Below are 25807 nucleotides of genomic sequence, written 5' to 3' on the forward strand. Positions count from 1 at the left end.
CAGGCACATGACTGTGCTCCAGGGAGGTCGCAGCAACTCACCTGCCCCATGGTACCCAGCCCCCAACTCCCAACCTGTCCAGTCTTGAGAAAACACCAGACAAGCCCAATTTTGTCTGCAGTCCAGCTGTGGTGGCCAGTGCTGGGTCAGTAAGATGTCTACGGGGGGCTGGGCGAAGCACCCCCTGGGCTCTGAACCAACTTGGAAGCTATGCCGAGATCTTTTTCAAGGTGCTGTTGACACATTTCACCAGGACAAGCTGCCTGAAGAGGACAGACTCAGGGACTCTGCCTCAGACCACCTGGGAACAACACGTGGCCGTGGCCGCTGCCCATCCTGCCACTGCCCGGGCCTGGGCCGAGGAGAGCAGAGCCAGGCAGCCCGTGGCCCTCGCTGTGCGGCTGCCGTTGCTGGGGGGAACTGACTGCGGAGGTTCTGCTCAGCGCTCTCCCGGGTCCGTGTCAAGGCCCAGAGCGTGGGCTGATGCCCAAGGAGGCCCCATGAGCCTCTCTACCCGCAATTGCCCAGACACCAGGGCACACACACACTTGTTTCACAGACAATCAAAGGAAACAAGGACTCGGGTTTCTCAATGTGCGTGTGCGCCACCAGCATGGCCTCCTGAGCGGGTGCCCGGAGCAGGCGTGAGGCTTCCCTCCAGGGGGCTGACCGCCTGCCCGCTCCTGTGCCAAGCCGGAGGACCCAGAGTCCCCATCCCACATGCAGGCTCCGAGCCGTGATCAAGTTCCTCTCGGGACTAGGTCTGCACACTGAGGGGAGGGGCACCAGTGCGCAAGGAAGATCCACATCAGGAGTGGCAGGGATTTGGGCCGGGGAAGGACAAGGCCGGGGCAGCGGCTGGAGGAGCCCCCGGGGATGTGCAGGATGCCGGCGGCAGGGGAGCACGCAGCTCCAGGGGCCACGTCCCACAGCAGGAACAGCCCGTACAGAGGCCCATAAGGGTCAGTGGAAATCACACAAATTTTACCCCTGAATCCTGTTTGTATGTCAGTCTTCTAAATGCTCAAAAGACAGGCACTGAGGCTGCAAACAAATGGAAAACCCTGTCAAACGAACATTAATCTGAGATCAGCCAACATGTCCGTAATAAGTACAGGATCCTTCTTTAAAAGAGGTATAACATTCTTGGTAAGAGAAGGACACAGCCATCAAGAAGAGATTTGTCTGACACACTTGGGAGCCATTAATGGTACTAAAGCTGCATCGGTGTCTGTCTCCATTCAATGAACCCAAATGGACAAGAGCTGCTATTGTAACAGCAACAAAGCATGGTTTCCTCGTTTAAAATTTCTGTTTTAAAATATCAAAGCATTTACAAAAGAAACTGGCACACAGCTGCTGCTCCAGAGCTAACCTAACAATGCCTCTCCCTGTTACTGTGCTGCCAAAGGTCAGGCTTGCCGACGCTGTGTTCCTCCCGCACCCGACAATGGGGCATTGCAGCCAGGAAGCTCCAGGGACACACACCAGACTCTGGAGGTTCCAGGCCAGCCAGTGGCTGCTATGGTGTCCAGTGAGACCAAGAGCCCTTCTCTGGCTCCTCAGTGCTTTTCAGGATTCAGGACACACTGGTGTTTACCTGGAAAGGGAGCAGCACTTGGGCAAGGTGAATAAAATCAGCCTGTTCGCCTTGCCTCAGACAGGTGACTTTTTTTTTTTTTTTTTTTTGTGGTACGCGGCCTCTCACTGTCGCGGCCTCTCCCATTGCGGAGCACAGGCTCCGGACGCGCAGGCCCAGCGGCCATGGCTCACGGGCCCAGCCGCTCCGCGGCATGTGGGATCCTCCCGGACCGGGGCACGAACCCGCGTCCCCTGCATCGGCAGGCGGACTCCCAACCACTGCGCCACCAGGGAAGCCCCGACAGGTGACTATTAATGCTGGAGAAGTAAAGAGAAGGACCCATCTCGCCAGATGCTTTTAGCTGTTTTATATAAATGTGATCAAGGAAAGGGCTTAAAAATGATCCTCCCTGAGAATACTGCTCCAGAACACAACAGGGAGGAAGGAAGTGGAGACATGGATGCATCTCTGGCCTTACCCCCAGCACAACAAGGCACCTGTCCTGTGAACCACAAGGATCCCAGAGATGGGGAGAGGGACCAGTCAGTCAGTGGTACCTAATCTGGCAGTGTTAACCTGCCCACCATCTCCAAATCCAAGGCCTCAAAAGCATGCACTCCAGGTGGTAACAGCATCCAAGGAGAAATCTCTATGAAGGGGGAGAAGGCACTGATAGATTATCTAATGTGTCTGATTCAGTAAAAAAAAAAAAAAAAAAAAAAAAAAAACCAGTTATCGGGAGGGGTCAAGCAGTTGTGCTGTTGAATTTGGAACAAACTGCTGAATGAAACATGATCAGAGATGAAAAACAAAGCAAACCAAAAAAAGAAGAGGCAACTAGGGAATTCCCTGGCGGTCTAGTGGTTAGGATTCCATGCTTTCACCGCCCGGGTTTAATCCCTGGTTGGGGAACTGAGATCCCGTAAGCCGTGTGGCATGGCCAAAAAAAAAAAAAAAGGAAGGAAAAAATGTATTTTTTTTAAAAGAAGAGGCAACTATTAACTCCAGGAAAAACAAAGAGTTCTTAGGGAATTCCCTGGTGGCCCGTGGTTAAGACTCTGTGCTTCTACTGCAGGGGGCCCAGGTTCGATCCCTGGTTGGGGAACTAAGATCCCGTAAGCTGCACGGCTCCCCCAAAAACAGTTATCAGAGGGACTTCCCTGCTGGCACAGTGGTTAAGAATCTGCCTGCCAGTGCAGGGGACACGGGTTCGAGCCCTGGTCCAGGAAGATCCCACATGCTGCGGAGCAACTAAGCCCGTGCACCACAACTACTGAGCCTGTTGTGCTCTAGAGCCCATGAGCCACAACTACTGAGCCCACGTGCCACAACTACTGAAGCCCGCGTGCCTACAGCCTGTGCTCTGCAACTAGAGAAAAGCCTGCGTGCAGCAACGAAGACCCAAAGCAGCCAAAAAAAAAAAGTTATTAAAAAAAAATCATTATACGTCACTATCAGCTCAGCAATCAACAATATTACATAGTTGCAATAATGTAAAGACTGAATATTAATTTAATAAAAATTACATTTGTGACAGCTGAACTGAGATAGGGGAAGAGCATTAGAAGTGTGAGAGAGTAATAACAGGAAGTACACGGATAATGTCTAGAGGTGATACAGTAAGAATAATCTATATAAACACGTTAGTCAGAACTGCTTGAGGAGGTGAAGGAGTTACCCTGAGAACAGGATGGGGTGAGTGCAGGTAAAAGAAGGTAAGCTGTTTTTGTTAGAAGCTGTGTAATACAACTTGAATTTCTAATCCACTCTCATGTCTAACTTAAAAAAAATAATAAGTAAAAGAACAATCGGGCTTCCCTGCTGGCACAGTGGTTAAGAATCCGCCTGCCAATGCAGGGGACACGGGTTCGAGCCCTGGTCCGGGAAGATCCCACATGCCGTGGAGCAACTAAGCCTATGTGCCACAACTACTGAGCCTGCGCTCTAGAGCCCGCGAGCCACAACTACTGAAGCCCACGCGCCTAGAGCCCGTACTCTGCAACAAGAGAAGCCACCACGGTGAGAAGCCTGCGCACTGCAACGAAGAGTAGCCCCTGCTCGCCGCAACTAGAGAAAGCCAGTACACAGCAATGAAGACCCAATGCAGCCAAAAATAAATAAATAAAATAAATAAATTTAAAAAAAAAGAACAATCTTTAGGCCATGTTATCTGGCCGTAGTGTAATAAAATCAGAAATTGACCAACAAAAGATAACCTATAAAACCTTAAGCATTTGACACTCTTCTCTAAACAGCACTTGGGACAAAGAGGCATCAGCATCTGAAGGTTATAAAACTACACTATCTGCCACTCTCGGGGACACTGGGGTCAGCTGCCAGGGTGGCCAGGGACACATTCAGAGGGGAGTGATCACCCCTCTCCATACTTTCATTTGCAGGTAAGAAGAATGGACAATTAATGAGTTAATCAACTCAAGATCTTAGAAAATATTAAACCCCCTCCTCCCAGAAGGAGGAAGCAACCTGTAAAAAGTAAAATTTAATGAGCCAGAACATATTTTTTAAAAATCTGATAAATAAAGCCAGTTCTTTGAAAGGACCCATATGGCTACTGTGATGTGGGGGGAGGGAGGAGCCAAACACGCATTTGGCATCACAGGAGAGTCGAGGCAGCACCATGGGTTGGGGAGTGGTGAGGCCAGGGGCGTGAGCAGGAGGGCGGCTGGCCAGCAGGCAGACCCTGGGCTGCAGGACTAACAGCAAGTCTCTGGAAAATGGGTGGTGATGAACCTGCCTTCAATGGCCAGGGTGCCGGCACCCAGGAGCCTCCACAGTCAACTGCGATGCTGTTATTATTAATTATACTGTGAACTGAAAAGGCAATGCTAGTCCAACATCTACACAATTTAATAAAAATAAAAGGTTATTTAGAAGATTCCAGACAAAACATCCCCAAAAGGATTCAGGACTGGAAATATGAATCACAGCCACAAAATGCTTCTTTGGTATTCTAGAATTCTGCACATTCTGTTTTAGAAGCAGAAACGGGTACTAGATGGGAAAAATTTAGAACAAGCAAAGTGTTAATAATCATGTGAACAAGAAAAAAGTCTTTAAAATATATTTTCTTTTAGGTTCCACTAAGTAATTTTCACTGGATATTACCAAGTGAAAAAAAGAGAAGGGCAGAAATGCATATACCACGGCCCGCCTGGTCTGTGCTTGTGTGCAGATCTGAGCGGGCTCCAGGGTAAGGAAGGCATGACCAGCTAGGTGGTTACCGTGGGGATGGCACCTTCAGTCTCCCCCGGCTCCAGCCCCTCACCTGCTGCTCCTTCCCCTCCAGCAATGGACAGTGACCTCTGGGCAGCATGTCTCCTGCACTGCATTCCCCATGACCGGGAGAGGGATGGAGAGGAAAGAGCAAGGCCACACTGGCCCACACCAAGGAGGAGACTCAGACCAGAGGGGGCAGGCGGGCGCCGGGAGCCCCCAGCAGGGAGGGTCACCAAGGGCCACTCACAGTGAGAATACTAGTGGCGCCTGTTTCCCTCACTTCGGAAATGACCACCTTTGCTGGGTCACATGGCGGCCCTGAGAGTCACCTGACCCAGGTTCTTTGTCCTTTCTAAGGACACAACAAGACATGAGATCAAGACCGACACTGCCTAGCAGAGCTCACATTCCAGGGGGCAGATTGGAGGGCCGGGAAGGGGTCAGTAGGAACAGGCTCCCCGGAAGGGTCTGCAGCCTGGTGAGCTCATAGGACAGGGCAGCTGCGGCTGCCTCTGATTACGGGAATAATTTAATCACAAGAAACTGCTTTATTGGACATGGGGCTGGAGGGAGAACTAGGCGAACCATGAATTAAAGTGGAGGATATGAGAACCAGGCGAAGCTTGGAGCCGGGGCCGGTGAGGGTCTGGAAACGGTTTGGTGGCCCTGCTGTGGCCAAGGCAGCTCTGAGACACGAGGCTGGCTAATCGCTTCCTGCAGGCAGGCTCCACTCCAGCACCAATGGGTTTTAATAAAAACTTCCAATTGGGCCAGTAAACCCCTCATTAAGCTGTTTTCAAAGCATGAATTTAAGAGAGGTAAAGGTCACAGGGAGCATTTAATTTGCAACGGCTGCCGGGAGGTGCTGCTGTGACAGGGGATGTGGGGTCTGCGGGTGCAGGCTGCGTAAACATCTGACCTGCCCTCGACCTGCCTGGAAACAGACTCAACACACAGGAGTGAGGGTGGCCCACTCGGCAAGAGCACAGCAGAGCACGGCACCAAAGGTATGGCGGCAGGTGACAGACTTAAACACAGCCTGTCTGCTCACATCCTGCCCGCAGCCCAGGTTCTCCTCGCCCCGCACAGGAGGCGTGGCCCCACTGCACAGCAGCTCTGCTGCCAGACACCTACCTGCCTAGGGAGCTGCTCGCCTGCCCCGCCTCCCCGGCCTCCCCCGCACAGGCCTCCACAGCCTGGGCCTGTTTATTTTAAAAGCTGCGATCCACTCCGTGCACCTGCCAAGAGGACCCGGTGTGCTCCCGGCTCACACGGCACACACAATCCGAGTGGTCAGCCCTCACCGTCTCCGTTGTGGTCCTGTGCCCTGACCCTGCAGTTCGAGGCGGGACCCCAACACTTGCCCAGTCCCAAGGAAGACTGTGCACTAGCTGACACTTAGTTTTCACGTTAGGCTAAATCAAATATTCATCCACTGAGCTTCTCAATAAAACCAAGGATCCCTAAATGTCCAATTCTTAGCCTGATGGGCCTGCAGTAAGACAGTAAAACAGTGAACACTTATCCTCAAAAGGAACATCCTGGGCGTGGAGCCTTTCGGAATCCTTCCTTAAAATTCCCTCTTCCCCCTCCCTCCCCACCAGAGTTGAGAAATAGGGAAATATGTCCCTTAAGAGAAAACTCCTAAGGAGTGAATCAAACGCACTTATATTGTGCCTGTCAGGACAGCAAGGCTCCTGACAGATGAGTCTCAGGGCTGAAAAGTGGAGACAGGGATGAAGGTGCCTGGAGGTCACCTGCTGGGAGGTCATCCCTGAAGGTCACCTGCCAGGAGGTCACCACCTGGAGGTCACCTGCCAGGAGGTCATCACCCGAAGGTCATCCCCTGGAGGTCACCTGGAGGCACCATCTGCACACACTGAGGTCCCTCAAGATAAAATCAAATCAAAGAAGTTACAAAACACTCACTCCCAAAGCCTCAGGAGTGATGAAAGAAGGAGTGAGGTCTCAGGAAAGCACCAGCATCCCCATGTCTGTCTATCTGTCTGTCTGCCTGGGCGTGAGGGCCCTGGTAGATGGACAAGAGCCGGAGCCGAGGAGACCCCAACCTGGGCTTGGCCAGCGTTCATCACCCATCCTCCAGTGGGTTGGCCTGTCCTTCTGGCGCTCTCGCCTGCCCAGGCCTGGGAGGGGCCTGCCTCTGAGCGTGGACTCTGCAGAAGCACTTGGAGGGAATCACAGGTCGGCCCGGAGAAAACGACTGAGGTGACCCTTCACTCACCCTGACCTGAGCACATGCGGGCAGAGGGGAGTCCCTTCCTGGAGCCTCCCTCCCTATGGCCCCGCCTGGAGCCCCACAGGGCTCAGCCTTGGGCCAAGAGCAGCCTCGTCCTGGGGGAAAAGACCAGAAAGCCCTTCCTGGAAGCTGCAGCTAAGCCGGGCCTGCCAGATTCCTGCATGGTTTTCAAATGCACAGGGACCAGCATGAAGTTCGAAAAAGGCTCCCAGCCCCAAGCTCACAAATATCAAAAAGCAGAGGGAGACGTAAGAGGGAAGGGATATGGGAACAGATGTATATGTATAACTGATTCACTTTGTTAAAAAGCAGAAACTAACACACCATTGTAAAGCAATTATACTCCAATAAAGTTGTAAAAAAAAAAAAAAAAAAAGCACATTTCCTGCAGGGGAGCAGGAAACAGGCCGCACTTACAGGGCACAGAATTTTAGACCTATTTTTTGAAGTAAAAGTTGCAACACTAGTGGCCTCCAAAGTGCACAGCAGAGAGTGCATGGTGGTGGGCACCGCGGTCTCCTGTGTTCACACGGCCTCTCCTCACCCAGAGTCCCCTCGAACAGAACTGAAAACAAATACTATGTACTGCTTTGCCTCTTGTTGATGTAATAACTGTGAGACAGTCAAGGAATCCTGTCTCCAGCCCCTGGTCTAGGCCACAAGCTCCAAGTCACCCGTCATACTTGTCACAGGAGGCCCTGCACTGCTGGTAAGGGAAGGACCTTTAAGGAATGAAGCACGAAGACAGTGACCTCTGATGCAGGGGGCATGCGCCTCAGAGGCCAGGTGGAGACGGTGAGGGGGGCAGCCCTGGACCCCGACTGCCTACTGTGCGTGGAGGGAGAGGTCAGCGTGGGAGCAGGACGGGCGGGAGGGCACTGGGCTCCCATTCCACCCGACATGGATCTTGGTGCCCCGGGGAACCCCTGCTTCTGCTCCCTGACCCCGGGAGGACCCTTGAGACGTGTCAACCGATGGACCCGCTATGTCCCCAGGGCCGCCCAGAGGCCTCGGGGTCGAGACCAGCCTCGCGCTCAGCCTGCCTGATCACTCTCGGCCACATGCCCAGAGCCCTGTGCCTCTGCTGGCTCGGGAGCCTCTGGGGCGGCGCTGCCCACAGAGCACGGGTGGGACCTGAAGTCTCCCCGCAGAGAACCAGGCAAAACCCGAGCCTGTGGGGCACCCAGGAAACTTGCACTGCATGGGGTGTCCCCAGGGACGCCTGGGAGTGGAGAGCAGGCCTGCAGGACACTGCAGTCCTCATGCCACAAGCCCCTCCGTCACCAGAAGGGTACAACCAATGACAATGTCCTGGGACACCCCGCTGGGTGCCCATCACCAGTATGAAAATAGATGTCAGCACATGAGGGCATGACAGATGGAGGCATGACAGTATCATTAGTCCCCCATCTGGTGGAAGGCTGTGGGTGAGGGTGCAGGTCAAGGGCAAATGGGTTATCAGAGAGAGACGGTGCAACCACAGAGAACGAGAGACGCCAGCACGAGAAGCCAGGACACGAGCAAAGATACATACCCCAGATTACTTCTAACATGGTAGGCTATCCTAAGTGTCTGCCACTTACCAAATGAATACCTGAAAGACAGAAGGGGAAGAATGTATTAATTTAGGACGGCTTTACCAAAAACTTCTAATTTAAGCATCATTTCACCCCACTAAAGAAAGATTAACACAGTGTCTCCAAACAGAACGGGGACAAGTTACAGAGGTCACCCACCACATTACTAAGGTACAAGGAAAAAGTGAGGGGAGACATGCACTCAGGTGACAGAGTAGAGGGGCATCTGAGGGGATACCTGCACTCCGGCGACTGAGTGGAGGAGACCTGTACTTGGGTGTCTGAGTGGAGGTAAAGGTTAGGGGAAAAGTCACCTCAGGTGTAAGAGTAGAGGTGAAGCTAAGGGGTGACCTATCCTGAGGAGTCTGAGTGGAGATGAAGCTGAGGGGAGACCTAGTCTCAGATGTTTGAGTGACATGAAGGTGCAGGGAGACCTGCCCTCAGGTGTCTGAGTGAAGGTGAACCTGACCTGAGGTTTCTGAGTGGAGATGAGGGTGAGAAGAGACCTGTCCTGAGGTATCTGAGTGGATATGAAGGTGAGCGGAAACCTGCCATCAGGTGACACAGTGGAGAGAAAGCTAAGGGGAGATACACCCTCAGGTTTCCAGGTGGAGGTGAAGGTGACGGAGACCTTCCCTCTAAGGTCTAAGTGGAGGTAAAGGTGAGGGGAGACCCTCCCACAGGTGTCTGAGTGGAGGTGAAGCTAAAGTGGAGACCTGTCCTGAGGTGTCTATGTAGAGGTGAAGAAGAGGGGAGATATGCACTGAGGTTTCTGAGTGGAGGTGAAGCTGAGGGGGCACCTGCTTTCAGGCATCTGAGTGGAGATAAAAATGAGGGGAGACCAGCCATCAGCTCTCTGAGTGGAGGTGAAGCTGAAGGGAGTCCTGCCCTCAAGTGTCTGAGTAAAGATGAAGTTGAGGGGAGACATGCTCTGAGGTGTGAGTGGAGGTGAAGCTGAGGGGAGACCTGTCCTAGTTTACTGAACTTGGGGTGCACACCTTAGGTACCCAGGTAACTGTCACTGACAGGAGTGTTTCCTATTTGCCCCATTGTACAATCACACTACAGGGCCACGCCCACAACAGGGTATCAATAAACATGTTTGGAAAAGTAAATGGAATACTGTTCACCCTTGAACAATTTGGCATTTAGGCGGGCTATTACTTCTGCAGTGGAGGTTTTTTTTAGATCGCCCCTCTCACTGCAGGTTGAGTGGTTTTCTCATAGGTTTTAGTGAGAAACCTGTGTAGAAGTGGACTCAATGCAATTCTGACCCATGTATTCACAGGTCAACTGTACTTGGTTTTACTGCAGTAAATAATTTCTTTCAAACACCATGAAAATGTCCTACCCTAGAATCTTTAATTTCAAAGGACACCCCATTACCACGAGCACAGGTTATTAGAAAAGCAACCCTAAATGGAGGATGTGTCAGACATGCCTTCCCTGTGGAATCTGAGGGAGTTGGGGGTCTTCGCCCACAAGGGCTTCCAGGACGCACCCCTGGGGAGCACAAACATGTGTATGGACCCCAGGTCATGGAAAGGAAGCCCACAATGTAACACAAGTGGCCCTGGCTGGGATCGCAGTGGCTCCAGAACACATTCCTCACACCTGTGAATCCTCTGCCCATCACTCTGCCCAAGTTAACGCAACACCCAGCAGGAGGACCCCAGAATACAAGGGACACAACTGTCTCTAACCGACTCTGCAAGTGATCATGAGTGAAAGGAGCAAGGCAGCGGTCCCAGCTACACTGTGGATGAGCCATGCAGCGCCTCCTCGGTGACGGCAGCTGCACATGGAGGCCTCATGGGGTGACTCCATCTGTGTGAAGCAGCCGGAGCAGGCATGTCCGCAGACAGGAAGCAAGAGCGGGTGCCAGGGGGTGAGGATGCAGGCCCAGGCTGATGAAATGTTTTAGAGGCAGATGGTGACTGTTCTTGCATGTGTTAAATCGTTACATTTTATGGTTTGTAAATAAAGATGTTAAAAAAAAAAAAAGTTGCCTGATTAAGGAGGTGTGAATGAAACAATAGGAAGGCTGAGATTTGCTGGAAGCCCCCAGTGAGGGGAGGGAAGGGCAGGGTGTGGGGGCGCGAGGAGGCCCCCCGACTGCCTGTTTCCCACACGAAGCAATTTCCCACCTGAGAAGGCAGGACACAGACACTGCAGGCCGGGCAATAAAGGACATGGTGAGGCCAGGGCCCTTCCTCACTGAGTAGGGGCGTTTTAACAATCCCACCCAGAGAGATGCTGGCTTCCTACAGGGAAAGCTGCACGGAGGAGTGAGGACAGAACAAGCACAGAACACGGGCCTGAGCGCTCTGCGTGACTCCCTCTGCTTCTGAGCAGGATTCTGAGTTTCCATAATAAAAACCTATAAACAGCCAGTGCACACACTGGCTAATGCGAGAAATAAGCTTACCCAGTAAATTCTCCCAATAAATAACCTTGGTGAGCAGAGAAAAGGGAAGGGGCTGACTTTTAAAACCTCACAAACAATGGACGTTTTACATTTTCATCAGAACCAACTGGAAGAGACTGAAAGCTAACAGGACAGAGGTGGCCTGGCCCAGCTCCCACCCACCGCCTGGCCACCAGAACAGTGTCCCCGTGGACACTGGCGACGGGCTTGTGGCATCACTGCTGTCAAATTTGCTGAGGGCATTTGGAAATGCGTTCTCTCCTAACTTCACCTGTTTTGAATTTTAAATTTCAAGGCTACTTGATATAAGATTTTAAAATACAGGCAGTTATATCTAATTACATGAAAAGTTTAAAAGTATTCATTAGACTTTTACAGCTTTTATTATATTTTTAACAGCTGGAACTTATTTTAGAAGAGATGGCCGTCCACGGAACTACTTTGGGGGATGGTCTGTTGTTTTGTTCTTTAAAGAAACTCAAGTCCTCCCTGGTCTAAGAGTTCCAGATTTTGCTCCCAAATGGTCTGTATTAACACCTTACCTCCAACTGTCTGTTAGCGACAGGCCTTCCCCCCATCAGAGGTGGCCCACAGCCCACCGACCACTCATCTCCACGGGAAGGAAGCCACAGAACCAAGAAGGGAGGGGTGTGTGTGCCGGGCCTCCTCGCGCCCATGTCTGCAGCCCTCGGCCTTAAGCCACCCCAGCAACCTCTATGCAAGGCTCCTGTTTTACAGAAAGCCTCTGATTAGAAAACTAAAGCAGTTCCCAGCGATTTTTCACTTTGTAAGAAGGCATCATGGATAAATATTTTATTTTTATTTTTTAAATTTTTAAAAAAGATGTATTTATTTTATTTATTTATTTTTGGCTGTGTTGGGTCTTTGTTGCTGTGCACGGGCTTTCTCTAGTTGCAGTGAGCATTTGTTGCGGTGCACGGGCTTCTCATTGCGGTGGCTTCTCTTGTTGCAGAGCACGGGCTCTAGGTGACCAGGCTTCAGGAGTTGTGGCTCACGGGCTCTGGAACGCAGGCTCAGTAGTTGTGGCGCACAGGCTTAGTTGTTCCGCAGCATGTGGGATCTTCCCGGACCAGGGCTCGAACCCGTGTCCCCTGCAGTGGCAGGCGGATTCTTAACCACTGCGCCACCAGGGAAGCCCTGGATAAATATTTTAGATTGCTCTCCCCTGGCTGTGGAGGGGCAGCTGTGAATCTGTAGAATTCTCCCACTTTCTTGCCTGGCACAGAGCGCTTCCCGAAGGCCCATTCAGGAAGCAGGTGGATGGGAATTCATGATAAAGCATGTTCTTCCAAGCCGTGCCCATGAGTGCCACGTGGAGACGGCTGAACAGAAGCAGGGCAGGACAGAAAGGCCAGAGGGGGTGAAGCAGCGGCCCGACCGATGCAGCCAATGGGTGACTGCCCCCCCCACCCCAGTCCAGGAACACGGTCTGTCCTGGGACCCGCCACGTCTTGGCACTGTCTGAGAGAGCAGAGAAGGCCCGTGTCAGGGTCCGATGATTGTGGGCAGCGGTGAGCCACTCTTTTGACAAGGACATGGGGCTTCCCCAGGGGACAGGGCCCTGCTGCACGGCCACACGGCGGAATCAGCACCATGCTGCTGCCTGGACCTCGCAAAGCCGTAGCAGGAATTCATTTCTACACGTCAAATCTATCTACACCCGTAAAAGCACCTGGGGCTACGGGCAGGGGCAGCCATGGACATCAACTGCGTTTAAGGCCAAAATAAAGTTTTCATCCTCAACAGTCCGAAGGCGGCCGCTATGCAGGGGTCCCTCCGCACCTCTGCAGCCCTCGGGCATCTGCTGCCGGCACTCTTTGAAGTTGATACTCTGTCCCTTCTGCCAGAGGAAAGTGCCAAGGCGGCTTCCTCTGCAGGAAGGGACCTCCGGAGCCCCCGACCTCGCTCCAAGTTTCTAGAGATAATCCTTTCTTCTTTGTGGGGGCCGGGAAGGTGGGAAGAGGAAAGGACGGCCACACGGCCATCCTTAAGAGCAACAAAGAAGCCCTTTAGGATTCCTGCCAAAGCAAAGCACAGATAACAGAACCAGAAATCCAACTTTTTGGGAAAGTTGATACTAACTGAAGAAACTGGAGAAGAAGGGACAAGTCGGGCTTCCGATGCCGTTTGAGCAGGACAGCGCTGGGCCGGTCCGTCTTCCGTGAGGTCACTCACATTTCACGCAACAACAGTCACTGAGCTCTGGCTCTGTCTCTCTTCAGTGTCACTGACCCCAAGATGTTTCAATGCCTAGAGCAAGAGGACGGGCCCCCAGGGCACCAAAAAACATGCTCCAGTCCACGGCGGCTTGGCCAATGACTGAGTAAACACGGGGATGCCAGAGAGACCCGTGGGGAAGAGCCCACGTCACCGTGTCTGTGCCCCCCTTGAGGAGGGGCTGACACCCCCCCCCCCCCGTGTGTGGTCTGTGCTGTGATGACCTCCAATGAAGACACGGTGGAAACTTGGGACAGTGGAGACGCCTAATAGGCATGACCCTGGCCAGAGGTCAGGGCAACGTCAGCAGACAGGTCATGCTGAGGGCAGGGACTCCTGATCCGATGTGTCGACAACAGCACTTTACCTCTGGTCTTCCTCTCAAACCCATCACCACGTCAACAATGAGAAAAACATCAGACAAATCCCGCCGGAGGGACATACTACAAAACCGCTGACCAGTCCTCCTCAACACCGTCTAGGCATCCAGAACAGGGGCGTCTGAGCCACGGTCCCAGCCCAGGGGGGCCCAAGGAGATGCGGCAACCAGATGTCTGTGGGGCCTGGATGGGGTCCCGGGATGGGAAGGACTGAGAAGAGGTGAATAAACAACAGTGTCAACACTGGCTTGTTAAGTGTGACAAATGCACCGTCTAGTGTAGAGGATAATAACGGGAAACTGGGAGTGGGGCACACAGGAACTCCGCACTGCTTCTGCAGTAATTCAGTAGGTCTCAAACTCTTCTAAAAATGAAGTCTGTGAAATTAAGAAAAGTCGAGGTAGCTGGGCAGCAACAACATCTGCACCTGTCAGGAGAGCTGCCTCCAGCCCCGCAAACAGAACGCACAGAACGGCCGTCACCTCGAGGCCAGCCCAGCTCCCCTCCTGTGAGTGCATGCAACACCCAGGGGCTCTGGCAATGGCCAAGGTAGGTGAACTCAAGTTCTGGCCAGAACAGGACAGACTCGCCCTGCACCTGATGTGCCTGGCCCAAAGCTCCTTGCTGCAGACCCAGCGCCTGGCCACCCCCCACCCCGTCCTGCCTGCCAGAGCTGCGCCCTCTGCCAGCAAGGCGTCCTCTGTGAAACCCAGACACGGAACCAAGCGTGTCATGGAGCTGGCCCTGGCTGTCTGCCCTTCGGGGACGACTATGACTCCTGCTGCCACCCAGTCCCCGGGCACCATTAAATCAGAACCTACTCCCGCCACGCTTGATCGAGACTCTGGGGGGCTGTGTGTGATCCCAAAGCCATGTGGCGCGGCCACACCTGTGTCCTTGGAAACTCTGGGCCCCCCGGGCCGGCCCTGCACCTCTCCTGAGGGACCTGCTGGCCTGGTGGGCTTCTTTTTTTTTTTTTTTTTTTTTTTTGTGGTATGTGGGCCTCTCACTGTTGTGGCCTTTCCCGTTGCGGAGCACAGGCTCCGGACGCGCAGGCTCAGCGGCCATAGCTCACGGGCCCAGCCGCTCCGCGGCACGTGGGATCCTCCCAGACCGGGGCACGAACCCGCGTCCCCTGCATCGGCAGGCGGACTCTCAACCTCTGCGCCACCAGGGAAGCCCCTGGTGGGCTTCTTACTGCCCGCTCTCAGTGGCAGCACTGTCCTCAGGGAGGCCCCCAAATGTCCAGCCCCCGGGCGCCAAGCCTGTGCCTTGCTTCCTGTCTTGAAGAACCGTCTGGCGTCGTTTCCTTCCCATGTCCAGAAGACACGACAGGTGTCAGGAAGGTGCACCCCTGCTGCCTGCTGCACCCTCTCTCTGAGCTTCTCAACCAACCCAAACAGAACAGAACCAGAGCCGACGGAAACGCCACGACGGCAGTGCCTCTGCTCCTCCTTCTCCTCCCTCCGGCCAGCGAAGTCCAAGGACTCCCTCACCCACCCCATAGCTCCAACCCGCCTGGCCCGCTTTGTGAGTCTGTGGCACCTTGACCCTACGAGGTCCCCTCTAAGGGCCGTGGGAGTCGTTCCCATTCCCTGAAAGGAGGCTGACAGCAGCCCTGGTCTAGAGGCAACAGGGCCCAGCTTCCAAGGCCTGGAAACCCAAAAGCATGCCTGCCCTGCTCTTCAGGACGAGGTGGGGCGGGTGGGGAGGGTGGTTGGGGTCCTCCCCTTAGATCTGCCCACACGTAAAAGTACCGCCTTCTAACTGCCAGGCCTGGAACAGCAGAAACCCAGAGGAAGCTGGCACATGTGTCCCTGACAAACCACAGGGCGTGTGAGGAGCACAGCTGACAGCGACTATGGACTCAGGGCCACACTGGTGCTGGCAGCAGAGGAAGGTTCCGGAGATACCCTGCAGGTGAAATCAGGAGGATGTGGAGGTTGGTGAAACACGAGGGAAGCAGGAAGAGTCACGAACAAGTCCCAGGTCTCCCCAGGGTCCCACCTGGGGGACAGGCCAAGTGTGGACATGCTGATTTGTGGAGCTGGAGACGCAGCTAAGGCAACAACACAGCCCAGGTGTCTACGGGGCCGGGGTTGGGTTTCAGCGTGGCCATGGCTGGCCCCAAGCCTGCCCATGCACTGTGCTGCCTCCAGGGTGCAGCTCCAGGAGAGGACCCCAGAGAGCCGGACCCTCATCCAGGGGCACACCACCCCAGCTGGCCCTGTCTTGGTTCCCTTGTTCCTGCTGCAAGGTGGGAACACTGCGATCCTGCTCTCCCTCCTGCCACCACTAGACAAGCAGTTGATAACACCAGTCTTTTCTGGCTCCTCTGAAAGTATCGCTTCCCGAGTCTGAGGACCAGGGTCATCACCCTACAAAGCACCAACTGTATGACTAAAGCCACTCTCCCCAAAAGGAAGATCTCTGACCACTGCCGCCATGAAGTGGATTCATCAGGTTCCTGCTAGCCTCACCGCGCACGTACTAGGACCATGTCAGGAGGGCGGGAGAAGGGCGGGCATGATCCCAGGATCCCAGGACGAGCAGGCTGTCTGGAAGGCTGCCTGACTCCGCCCAAGACATCGACGTGGGGCCCCACCAGCATCACTTGGCAGCAACGCTGCATCCCACGTCTGCTGAGGACGTTCATTTCCAACGCTGGGACTTCATCACAGATGCCAGTTGGGGTCAGCAGGAGCAGAGGGGACACCCACTTAAGAGAAGGGAGTGAGCAAGGCTTCAAGTGAAGCAGCGGCCATAGTGCACACAAGCCAGGCTGGGCAGGCGCTGAGCCACCACCACGGGACCCCAGGGCAGGGGCCTCGGTGCCGGCCAAGATGTGCCCCGTGCACCTGCCTGGTGCCTCCTCGCCCCATGGGGGCTTCCTGTCCCCACTGCAGGCCACCAGCTGGATGACACTTGAAAGACATCCAATCAACAGTGTCCATTATCTGAGGATCTCACCCCAAACAGATATCCTTTTCCCTCAACTTAGAATAAATGGGACGTGAAAGAACAGAGTGTATCTAACTCTCATGCTGGGGCATCATGAAAAGGAAAGTCCAATTTCCATTTAAGGGGTCCTCACTCTCCCAGTAAGTTTCCAGCATCACTCTGACAACCTGGAAACTATCATCCATCAGGGAGCCCCGAGTCAAGGTGACCTGAGACACCTTCCAGATCGAGGGGCCTGCCCAGCCTCGCCTGGGGCCCCACAGGTGGGCCACAGCAAGCAGCCTGCAGTTCAGCTGGGAACACAGATGTTCGGCATCAAGAACGCGGTAAATAATCCACTGGTCTCCACTGACAGGTTTTTTTTTTGTTTGTTTTTACATTTTTCACCTAAAACATCTCATGTGTCATTTTTTAAAAAAATAAATGTATTTATTTTATCTTTGGCTGTGTTGGGTCTTTGTTGCTGTGGATGGGCTTTCTCTAGTTGCAGTGAGTTGGGGTTACTCTTCATTGCAGTGTGCGGGCTTCTCACTGCAGTGGCTTCTCTTGTTGTGGAGCACAGGCTCTAGGTGCGCGTGCTTCAGTAGTTGTGGCTCGTGGACTCTAGAGTGCAGGCTCAATAGTTGTGGCGCATGGGCTTAACTGCCCCGCGGCATGTGGGATCTTCCCAGACCAGGGCTCGAACCCATGTCCTCTGCATTGGCAGGTGGATTCTTAACCACTGTGCCACCAGAGAAGCCCTCATGTGTCATTTCTGAGAAAACAGTTTTATTTTATTTTCCTTGGGTGAGCTTAAATTAATTCAAATCACATTTTAAAACACATCCAAGTGGAAGGGAGCAGAACATCTTTTCCACCGAAAAAATACAAGACTCTATTTTTGGCCACGTGTACTCAGACCAGTTTTCAAAAATCTTCCTGACCAACACATTCTAGATGTGACTAGAAATTACTGCTTAAAATTGACAGTGGAGGGGCTTCCTTGGTGGCATGGTGCTTGAGAATCTGCATGCCAATGCAGGGGACACGGGTTCGAGCCCTGGTCTGGGAAGATCCCACATGCTGCCAAGCAAGTAAGCCCGTGCGCCACAACTACTGAGCCTGTGCTCTAGAGCACACGAGCACAACTACTGAAGTTCACACGCGTAGAGCTCGTGCTCCACAACAAGAGAAGCCACTGCGGTGAGAAGCCCATGCACCACAACGAAGAGTAGCCCACACTCGCCGCAACTAAAGAAAGCCCGTGCACAGAAACAAAGACCCAACACAGCCAAAAAAAAAAATAAAATAAATTTATTAAAAAAACAAAACAAAACAAAACAAAACTGACAGTGGAGGGACTTCCCTGGTGGCACGGTGGTTAAGAATCTGCCTGCCGACGCATGGTACACAGGTTTGATCCCTGGTCTGGGAGGATTCCGCATGCCGCAGAGCAACTAAGCCCATGCGCCATAACTACTGAGCCTGCGCTCTAAAGCTCGTGAGCCACAACTACAGAGCTCGCGTGCCACAACCACTGAAGCCCAAGCACCCTAGAGCCCATGTGCCGCAACTACTGAAGCCCCCATGCCTAAAGCCACTGCAATGAGAAGCCCGCGCACTGCAACAAAGAGTAGGCCCTGCTCGCCACCACTAGTGAAAGCCCACAAGCAGCAACGAAGACCCAACGCAGCCAAAAATAAATTTAAAAAAAAGAAAAAAACCCCTAACTGACAGTGGATACGATTTTCCCGGTTGCTGGGCGAGGTACAGTACGGCCCCAGCCCCGTGTTACAGACGGGTGCGTCCTCTGAGCAGCACACTGGAGCCGGGCATTGCGCTCCCCATCTCTGTAACTCCAGCTGTTAAAACAGGGCAAACGTACCCAGAATTCTCCCTCCTCTGACATGCGCTGAATCACACGTGCCAAGAAACAGCAGGCTTTTAGACATCACAGACAACCCCAGCCAGAGTCCTCTTGTGCTGTAAACATCCACTGACCAGAGAGACTAGAGGCGGACAGTGAATGCCTGTGGCTGCCGAGGAGGTCAGACAGCTCGAGGTGGCAGCACCCGTGAATCCCAGGTGGGGAGGAGAAGACAGGAATGAAGGACGCTTCCCTCGCCTCACAGCTGCCTGACAGGCACGAGGCACATTCCACCTACCGGGAGCCAGCCCCTATTTCCACCCTCACTGCTTGGGCCTTCAGAAAAGAAAATGCCATAAATCAGATGTAAATATCATTTGTCTAGGAACCCACACAGTTTCTGTATGGAACTGGACACAGGATGCACCACCGCAGTACGATGTTGCCACCCACTTGGTGACCCCTGCAAAACCTGGTAACCGACGCCCATCACTGTTCCTTCTGATCCACGCAGCCCACGCCACAACACCAGGGCATTGAAGTTTCCCAAAGTCTCTGAATAAATTCTGGCTCTGACTACCAGGGTGCTGGCTGGTCAACAGTTCAATATCAACATGAAGGCCCCGGGAGCAGGAAGGGGAGCCAGAGTGACTGAGACATCAGCCTTCTTTTCCGTAGACTGGATGGGGAGAGGTGCCTTCAGCTCACACACTGAGTGTCACTCACACTTGCTTGGGGACCAGGGCCAGACGACAGGAGCTGGGAGGGGACCTCTGATGGCTCACGAGCCGAGTGAGTGACACTGAAGGAGTCTGGCGTCTGGGTTAAAACCCATTCATGTCATGGTCCAGGACCTAGCCAGCCCCTTTGACCTGGGCCAGCAGCCAAGAATGTCAGGCCACTGAATGAACCTTTCCTCCCAGAAAACAAAGGCTCCGGTGGGAACATGGCAGGAGGAGCCCCAGAGGTGCTTAACCTCCTGCTCCTCTACACAGACACCACCCCTCCTCCACTTCCTGCTCATCCACGCAGACACCACCCCCTTGTCTACTTCCTCCATGTCTATACAGACACCCGCCCTGACCCCAGAGCTTTCTCTCAAGGCTTCACCTTCTCTTACAGAGTCCTCTGTGCTTCCTCTGGTAGGTGATTCTTCCCGAGGGCCGGAGCCCAGAACTTGAAGAAGAGTGGCACCCCCCCCCCTCCACTGTCAAACATGGCACAGCACTTCATGGCCCTCCATTTTCCTCCAAGCCTATCCAAGCCACACACTGCACTGATGCCCCCGTCCGTGTTCCCATGTGACTCTCCCTCCATGGAGCCCAATGCTGCCTCTGACCTGGCTGGCACTGGAGCCTATTCCCCCCAGCAGGGCTGGCCTGAACTGTGACCACCGGCACCAGTTCCTCTTGAACACGGAAGGAGCAGGTGGGGGCAGGAGCAGAGGAGTAAGCCTCCAAATCAAGCCCCACCACTAGAGCGTTCCCAGCAGCCCACCCAGCAGCTTCCACTGCCGTCTCATGGCCCCCCAGTACAAGAGGCTGGCAATGCTATCTCAGGTGTGGCCATGACACTCCCAACAGAATCGCAATTACACCCAAATAAGGAAGCTCCTGGATTTTGGTTGAATGCGACCAGCAGGGTCTACCACAGCCTAATTAAAAGGGTGATATTTTCCAAATTAACGTAAGAAGTAATCTCACTTGCTTGCTCCTGTTACCAGGAGGCCTCGTTGGGCTCTGAGGGGTAACACCCCTAGAACCCTGAGTTACCACGCGCCTGCGTTATAGGTGCCCCGTCCTTCCCTCTTACCAGATCTGCCCCACGTTGACCAGGGACATGTAGAGGATCCAGAGAGCAGCCATGAGAACCATATTGGCACAGCCGGAGACCAGGATGAAAGAGGAGATGCCCAGCCCGAGAAGAGCCAGCGCGTCCAGGTTGAAGTCCATGTGAGACCAGTCCAGCAGCCAGAGGACGGTGGGGGCGTAGCTCACGGTCTCCCAGCTGACTTGCCCACGGAAGTGCTGCTGCACACTCCTCAGGTACACTCTGCAGGGCAGCAGTCCCCTGTCTCCAATCAGCTGCTTGTTCTGATGGAAGGCCACCAAGAATGCCACAACTGGAAGGAAAAGAAGACAAAAGGAACATGAACAAGAACACAGCCTTCTGTAGATACTTTTCAGATGTGCAGGGCCTTGGCTAGGCAAGAAGATGAGGCAGAGTCTGACCAGTGGTTTGGAATCAAAGCGTGGACTCAAGGGGTCTGAGTATTTCACAAAATCTTGGGAGAGATATTAGAAGATCCAACCTGGAGAAGTCACAATGTATGTGTATGTACACATAGCTATGTGTGTTGTATCAACTTATACACAATGTATATGTGTATATAAAATAGACACACATTTATATAAAATATGTGCCTGATTACATAAAATGGTTAGTTAACTATCCCAGAATGAACTTTGCTTAAAGTAAATTTACAGTAAAACACTCATGTTAGAAAAATAGAAAGGCCTCAAATCTAAACTTCTACTTTAAGAAATCAGAAAAAAAGAGTAAATTATATACAAAACAAGCATCAGAAAAAACATTTTTAAAGAGGTGAAATCAATGAAATTGAGAACAGGGAAAAAATAGAGAAAATCAATAAAACCAAAAGTTGGTTCTTCGATAAAATCAATATAATTGTTAGAACTCTAGTCAGACTAACCAAGGAAAGGAAAGAAGACACCAATATCTGGGATCAAAAAAGAACGCTGCTACAGATCCCACAGGTGTAAAAAGATAATACAGGAATACCATACATCTCTCTAAGATCTTAAGTTTGACAACTTAGATGAAATAGGAGAATTAGTTGAAAGACACCAACTACCAAAACTCACAAAAGATAATACATCACAACCAGCCAACTTCATCTCAGAAATGCAAGGCTGGTTCAACCCTCAAAAAACTATCCATGGGCGGAGATCACCTTCTTCCCCACAGATACATCAGAAATACATCTACACGTGGAACAAATCCTACAGAACACCCACTGAACACTGACAGGAGACCTCAGACCTCCCAAAAGGCAAGAAACTCCCCATGTACCTGGGTAGGGCAAAAGAAAAAAGAATAAACAGAGACAAAAGAATAGGGATGTGACCTGGACCAGTGGGAAGGAGCTGTGAAGGAGGAAAGGTTTCCACACACTAGAAGCCCCTTCGTGGGCGGAGACTGTGGATGGCGGAGGTGGTAAGCTTCGGAGCCGCGGAGGAGAGCACAGCAACAGGGGTGCAGAAGGCAAAGCGGAGAGATTCCCTCACAGAGGATCGGTGCCGACCGGCACTCACCAGCCCGAGAGTCTTGTCTGCTCACCCGCCGGGGCGGGCAGGGGCTGGGAGCTAAGGCTAGGGCTTCGGTCGGATTGCAGGGAGAGGACTGGCGGCGTGAACACAGCCTGAAGGGGTTAGTGTACCACGGCTAGCCGGGAGGGAGTCCGGGGAAAAGTCTGGACCTGCTGAAGAGGCAAGAGACTTTTTCTTCCCTCTTTGTTTCCTGGTGTGCAAGGAGAGGGGATTAAGAATGCTGCTTAAAGAAGCTCCAGAGACGGGCGCGAGCCGCGGCTAACAGCGTGGACCCCAGAGACGGGCATGAGACACTAAGGCTACTGCTGCCGCCACCAAGAAGCCTGTGTGCGAGCACAGGTCACTATCCACACCTCCCTTCCGGGGAGCCTATGCAGCCTGCCACTGCCAGGGTCCAGGGATCCAGGGACAACTTCCCTGGGAGAACGCACGGCGCGCCTCAGGCTGGTGCAACGTCCTGTCGACCTCTGCCGCCGCAGGCTCGCCCCGCACTCCGTGCCCCTCCCTCCCTCCAGCCTGAGTGAGCCAAGGCCCTGGAATCAGCTGCTCCTTTAACCCCGTCCTGTCTGAGCGAAGAACAGACGCCCTCTGGCGACCTACACGCAGAGGCGGGGCCAAATCCAAAGCTGAGCCCCGGGAGCTGTGTGAACAAAGAAGAGAGAGGGAAATTTCTCCCAGCAGCCTCAGGAGCAGCAGATTAAATCTCCACAATCAACTTGATGTACCCTGCATCCCTGGAATACCTGAATAAACAACAAATCATCCCAAATTGAGGAGGTGGATTTTGAGAGCAAGATTTATTATTTTTTCCCCTTTTTCTCTTTTTGTGAGTATGTATGTGTATGCTTCTGTGTGAGATTTTGTCTGTACAGCTTTGCTTTCACCATTTGTCCTAGGGTTCTGTCCGCCCATTTTTTTGTTTTTTTTTTTACTTAAAAATTTTTTTCTTAATAATTATTTTTTATTTTAATAACTTTATTTTATCTTACTTTATTTTATTTTATCTTCTCTCTCTCTCTCTCTCTCTTTCTCTCTTTCTTTCTACTTTTTCTCCCTTTTATTCTGAGTTGTGTGGATGAAAGGCTCTTGGTGCTGCAGCCAGGAGTCAGTGCTGTTCCTCTGAGGTGGGAGAGCCAACTTCAGGACACTGGTCCGCAAGAGACCTCCCAGCTCCACGTAATATCAAATGGCGAAAATCTCCCAGAGATCTCCATCTCAACACCAACACCCAGCTTCACTCAACGACCAGCAAGCTACAGTGCTGGACACCCTATGCCAAACAACTAGCAAGACAGGAACACAACCCCACCCATTAGCAGAGAGGCTGCCTAAAATCATAGTAAGGCCACAGACACCCCAAAACACACCACCAGATGTGGACCTGCCCACCAGTAAGACAAGATCCAGCCTCATCCACCAGAACACAGGCACTAGTGCCCTCCACCAGGAAGCCTACACAACTCACTGAACCAACTTTAGCCACTGGGGACAGACACCAAAAACAACAGGAACTACGAACCTGCAGCCTGCAAAAAGGAGACCCCAAACACAGTAAAATAAGCAAAATGAGAAGACAGAAAAACACATAGCAGATGAAGGAGCAAGATACAAACCCACCAGACGTAACAAATGAAGAGGAAATAGGCAGTCTACCTGAAAAAGAATTCAGAATAATGATAGTAAAGATGATCCAAAATCTTGGAAATAGAATAGAGAAAATGCAAGAAACATTTAACAAGGACCTAGAAGAACTAAAGAGGAAACAAGCAATGATGAACAACACAATAAATGAAATTAAAAATACTCTAGAAGGGATCAATAGCAGAATAACTGAGGCAGAAGAACAAATAAGTGACCTGGAAGATAAAATAGTGGAAATAACTAATGCAGAGCAGAATAAAGAAAAAAATGAAAAGAACTGAGGACAGTCTCAGAGACCTCTGGGGCAACATTAAACGCACCAACATTCGAATTATAGGGGTCCCAGAAGAAGAAGAGAAAAAGTAAGGGATTGAGAAAATATTTGAAGAGATTATAGTTGAAAACTTCCCTAATACGGGAAAAGAAATAGTTAATCAAGTCCAGGAAGCACAGAGTCCCATACAGGATAAATCCAAGGAGAAACACGCCAAGACACATACTAATCAAACTGTCAAAAATTAAATACAAAGAAAACATATTAAAAGCAGCAAGGGAAAAACAACAAATAACACACAAGGGAATCCCCATAAGGTTAACAGCTGATCTTTCAGCAGAAACTCTGCAAGCCAGAAGGGAGTGGCAGGACATAATTAAAGTGATGAAGGAGAAAAACCTACAACTAAGATTACTCTACCCAGCAAGGATCTCATTCAGATTTGATGGAGAAATTAAAACCTTTATAGACAAGCAAAAGCTGAGAGAGTTCAGCACCACCAAACCAGCTTTACAACAAATGCTAAAGGAACTTCTCTAGGCAAGAAACACAAGAGAAGGAAAAGACCTACAATAACAAACCCAAAACAATTAAGAAAATGGGAATAGGAACATACATATCGATAATTACCTTAAATGTAAATGGATTAAAGGCTCCCACCAAAAGACACAGACTGGCTGAATGGATACAAAAACAAGACCCATATATATGCTGTCTACAAGAGACCCACTTCAGACCTAGGGACACATACAGACTGAAAGTGAGGGGATGGAAAAAGATATTCCATGCAAATGGAAACCAAAAGAAAGCTGGAGTAGCAATTCTCATATCAGACAAAATAGACTTTAAAATAAAGACGATTAGAAGAGACAAAGAAGGACACTACATAATGATCAAGGGATCGATCCAAGAAGAAGATATAACAATTGTAAATATTTATGCACCAAACAAAGGAGCACCTCAATACATAAGGCAAATACTAACAGCCATAAAAGGGGAAATCGACAGTAACACATTCATAGTAGGGGACTTTCACACCCCACTTTCACCAATGGACAGATCATCCAAAATGAAAATAAATAAGGAAACACAAGCTTTAAATGATACATTAAACAAGATGGACTTAATTGATATTTATAGGACATTCCATCCAAAAACAACAGAATACACATTTTTCTCAAGTGCTCATGGAACATTCTCCAGGATAGATCATATCTTGGGTCACAAATCAAGCCTTGGTAAATTTAAGAAAATTGAAATTGTATCAAGTATCTTTTCTGACTACAATGCTGTGAGACTAGATATCAATCACAGGAAAAGATCTGTAAAAAATACAAACACATGGAGTCTAAACAATACACTACTTAATAATGAAGTGATCACTGAAGAAATCAAAGAGGAAATCAAAAAATACCTAGAAACAAATGACAATGGAGACATGACGACCCAAAACCTATGGGATGCAGTAAAAGCAGTTCTAAGAGGGAAGTTTATAGCAATACAATCCTACCTTAAGAAACAGGAAACATCTCGAATAAACAACCTAACCTTGCACCTAAAGCAATTAGAGAAAGAAGAATAAAAAACCCAAAAGTTAGCAGAAGGAAAGAAATCACAAAGATCAGATCAGAAATAAATGAAAAAAAAAATGAAAGAAACGATAGCAAAGATCAATAAAACTAAAAGCTGGTTCTTTGAGAAGATAAACAAAATTGATAAACCATTAGCCAGACTCATCAAGAAAAAAAGGGAGAAGACTCAAATCAATAGAATTAGAAATGAAAAACGAGAAGTAACAACTGACACTGCAGAAATACAAAAGATCATGAGAGATTACTACAAGCAACTCTATGCCAATAAAATGGACAACCTGGAAGAAATGGACAAATTCTTAGAAATGCACAACCTGGACTTCCCTGGTGACGCAGTGGTTAAGAATCTGCCTGTCAATGCAGGGGACACGGGTTTGAGCCCTGGTCCGGGAAGATCCCACATGCCGTGGAGCAACTAAGCCCGTGTGCCACAACTACTGAGCG

The 25807-nt window shown here is 51.2% G+C and overlaps 1 protein-coding gene across 3 annotated transcripts in view; it reads right to left on the minus strand.

Moving 5' to 3' along the window:
• Positions 1-25807, minus strand: part of LMF1 (lipase maturation factor 1) — a gene marked incomplete at its 5' end in the record, with an annotated part of 102892 nt that overhangs the window by 63547 nt on the left and 13538 nt on the right. For 2 of the 3 annotated variants that reach the window (XM_079720005.1, XM_079720006.1), the window contains 2 exons: positions 8660-8670; positions 20319-20628. In XM_079720005.1, the coding sequence (XP_079576131.1) occupies positions 8660-8670; positions 20319-20628 (321 nt within the window). The remainder of the gene's footprint in view (positions 1-8659; positions 8671-20318; positions 20629-25807) is intronic. The other variant, XM_079720004.1, reaches the window with a different exon arrangement.

The sequence above is a fragment of the Hyperoodon ampullatus genome (genome assembly GCF_949752795.1).
Source record: "Hyperoodon ampullatus genome assembly, chromosome: 14".
In the NCBI taxonomy this organism is placed as follows: domain Eukaryota; kingdom Metazoa; phylum Chordata; class Mammalia; order Artiodactyla; family Ziphiidae; genus Hyperoodon; species Hyperoodon ampullatus.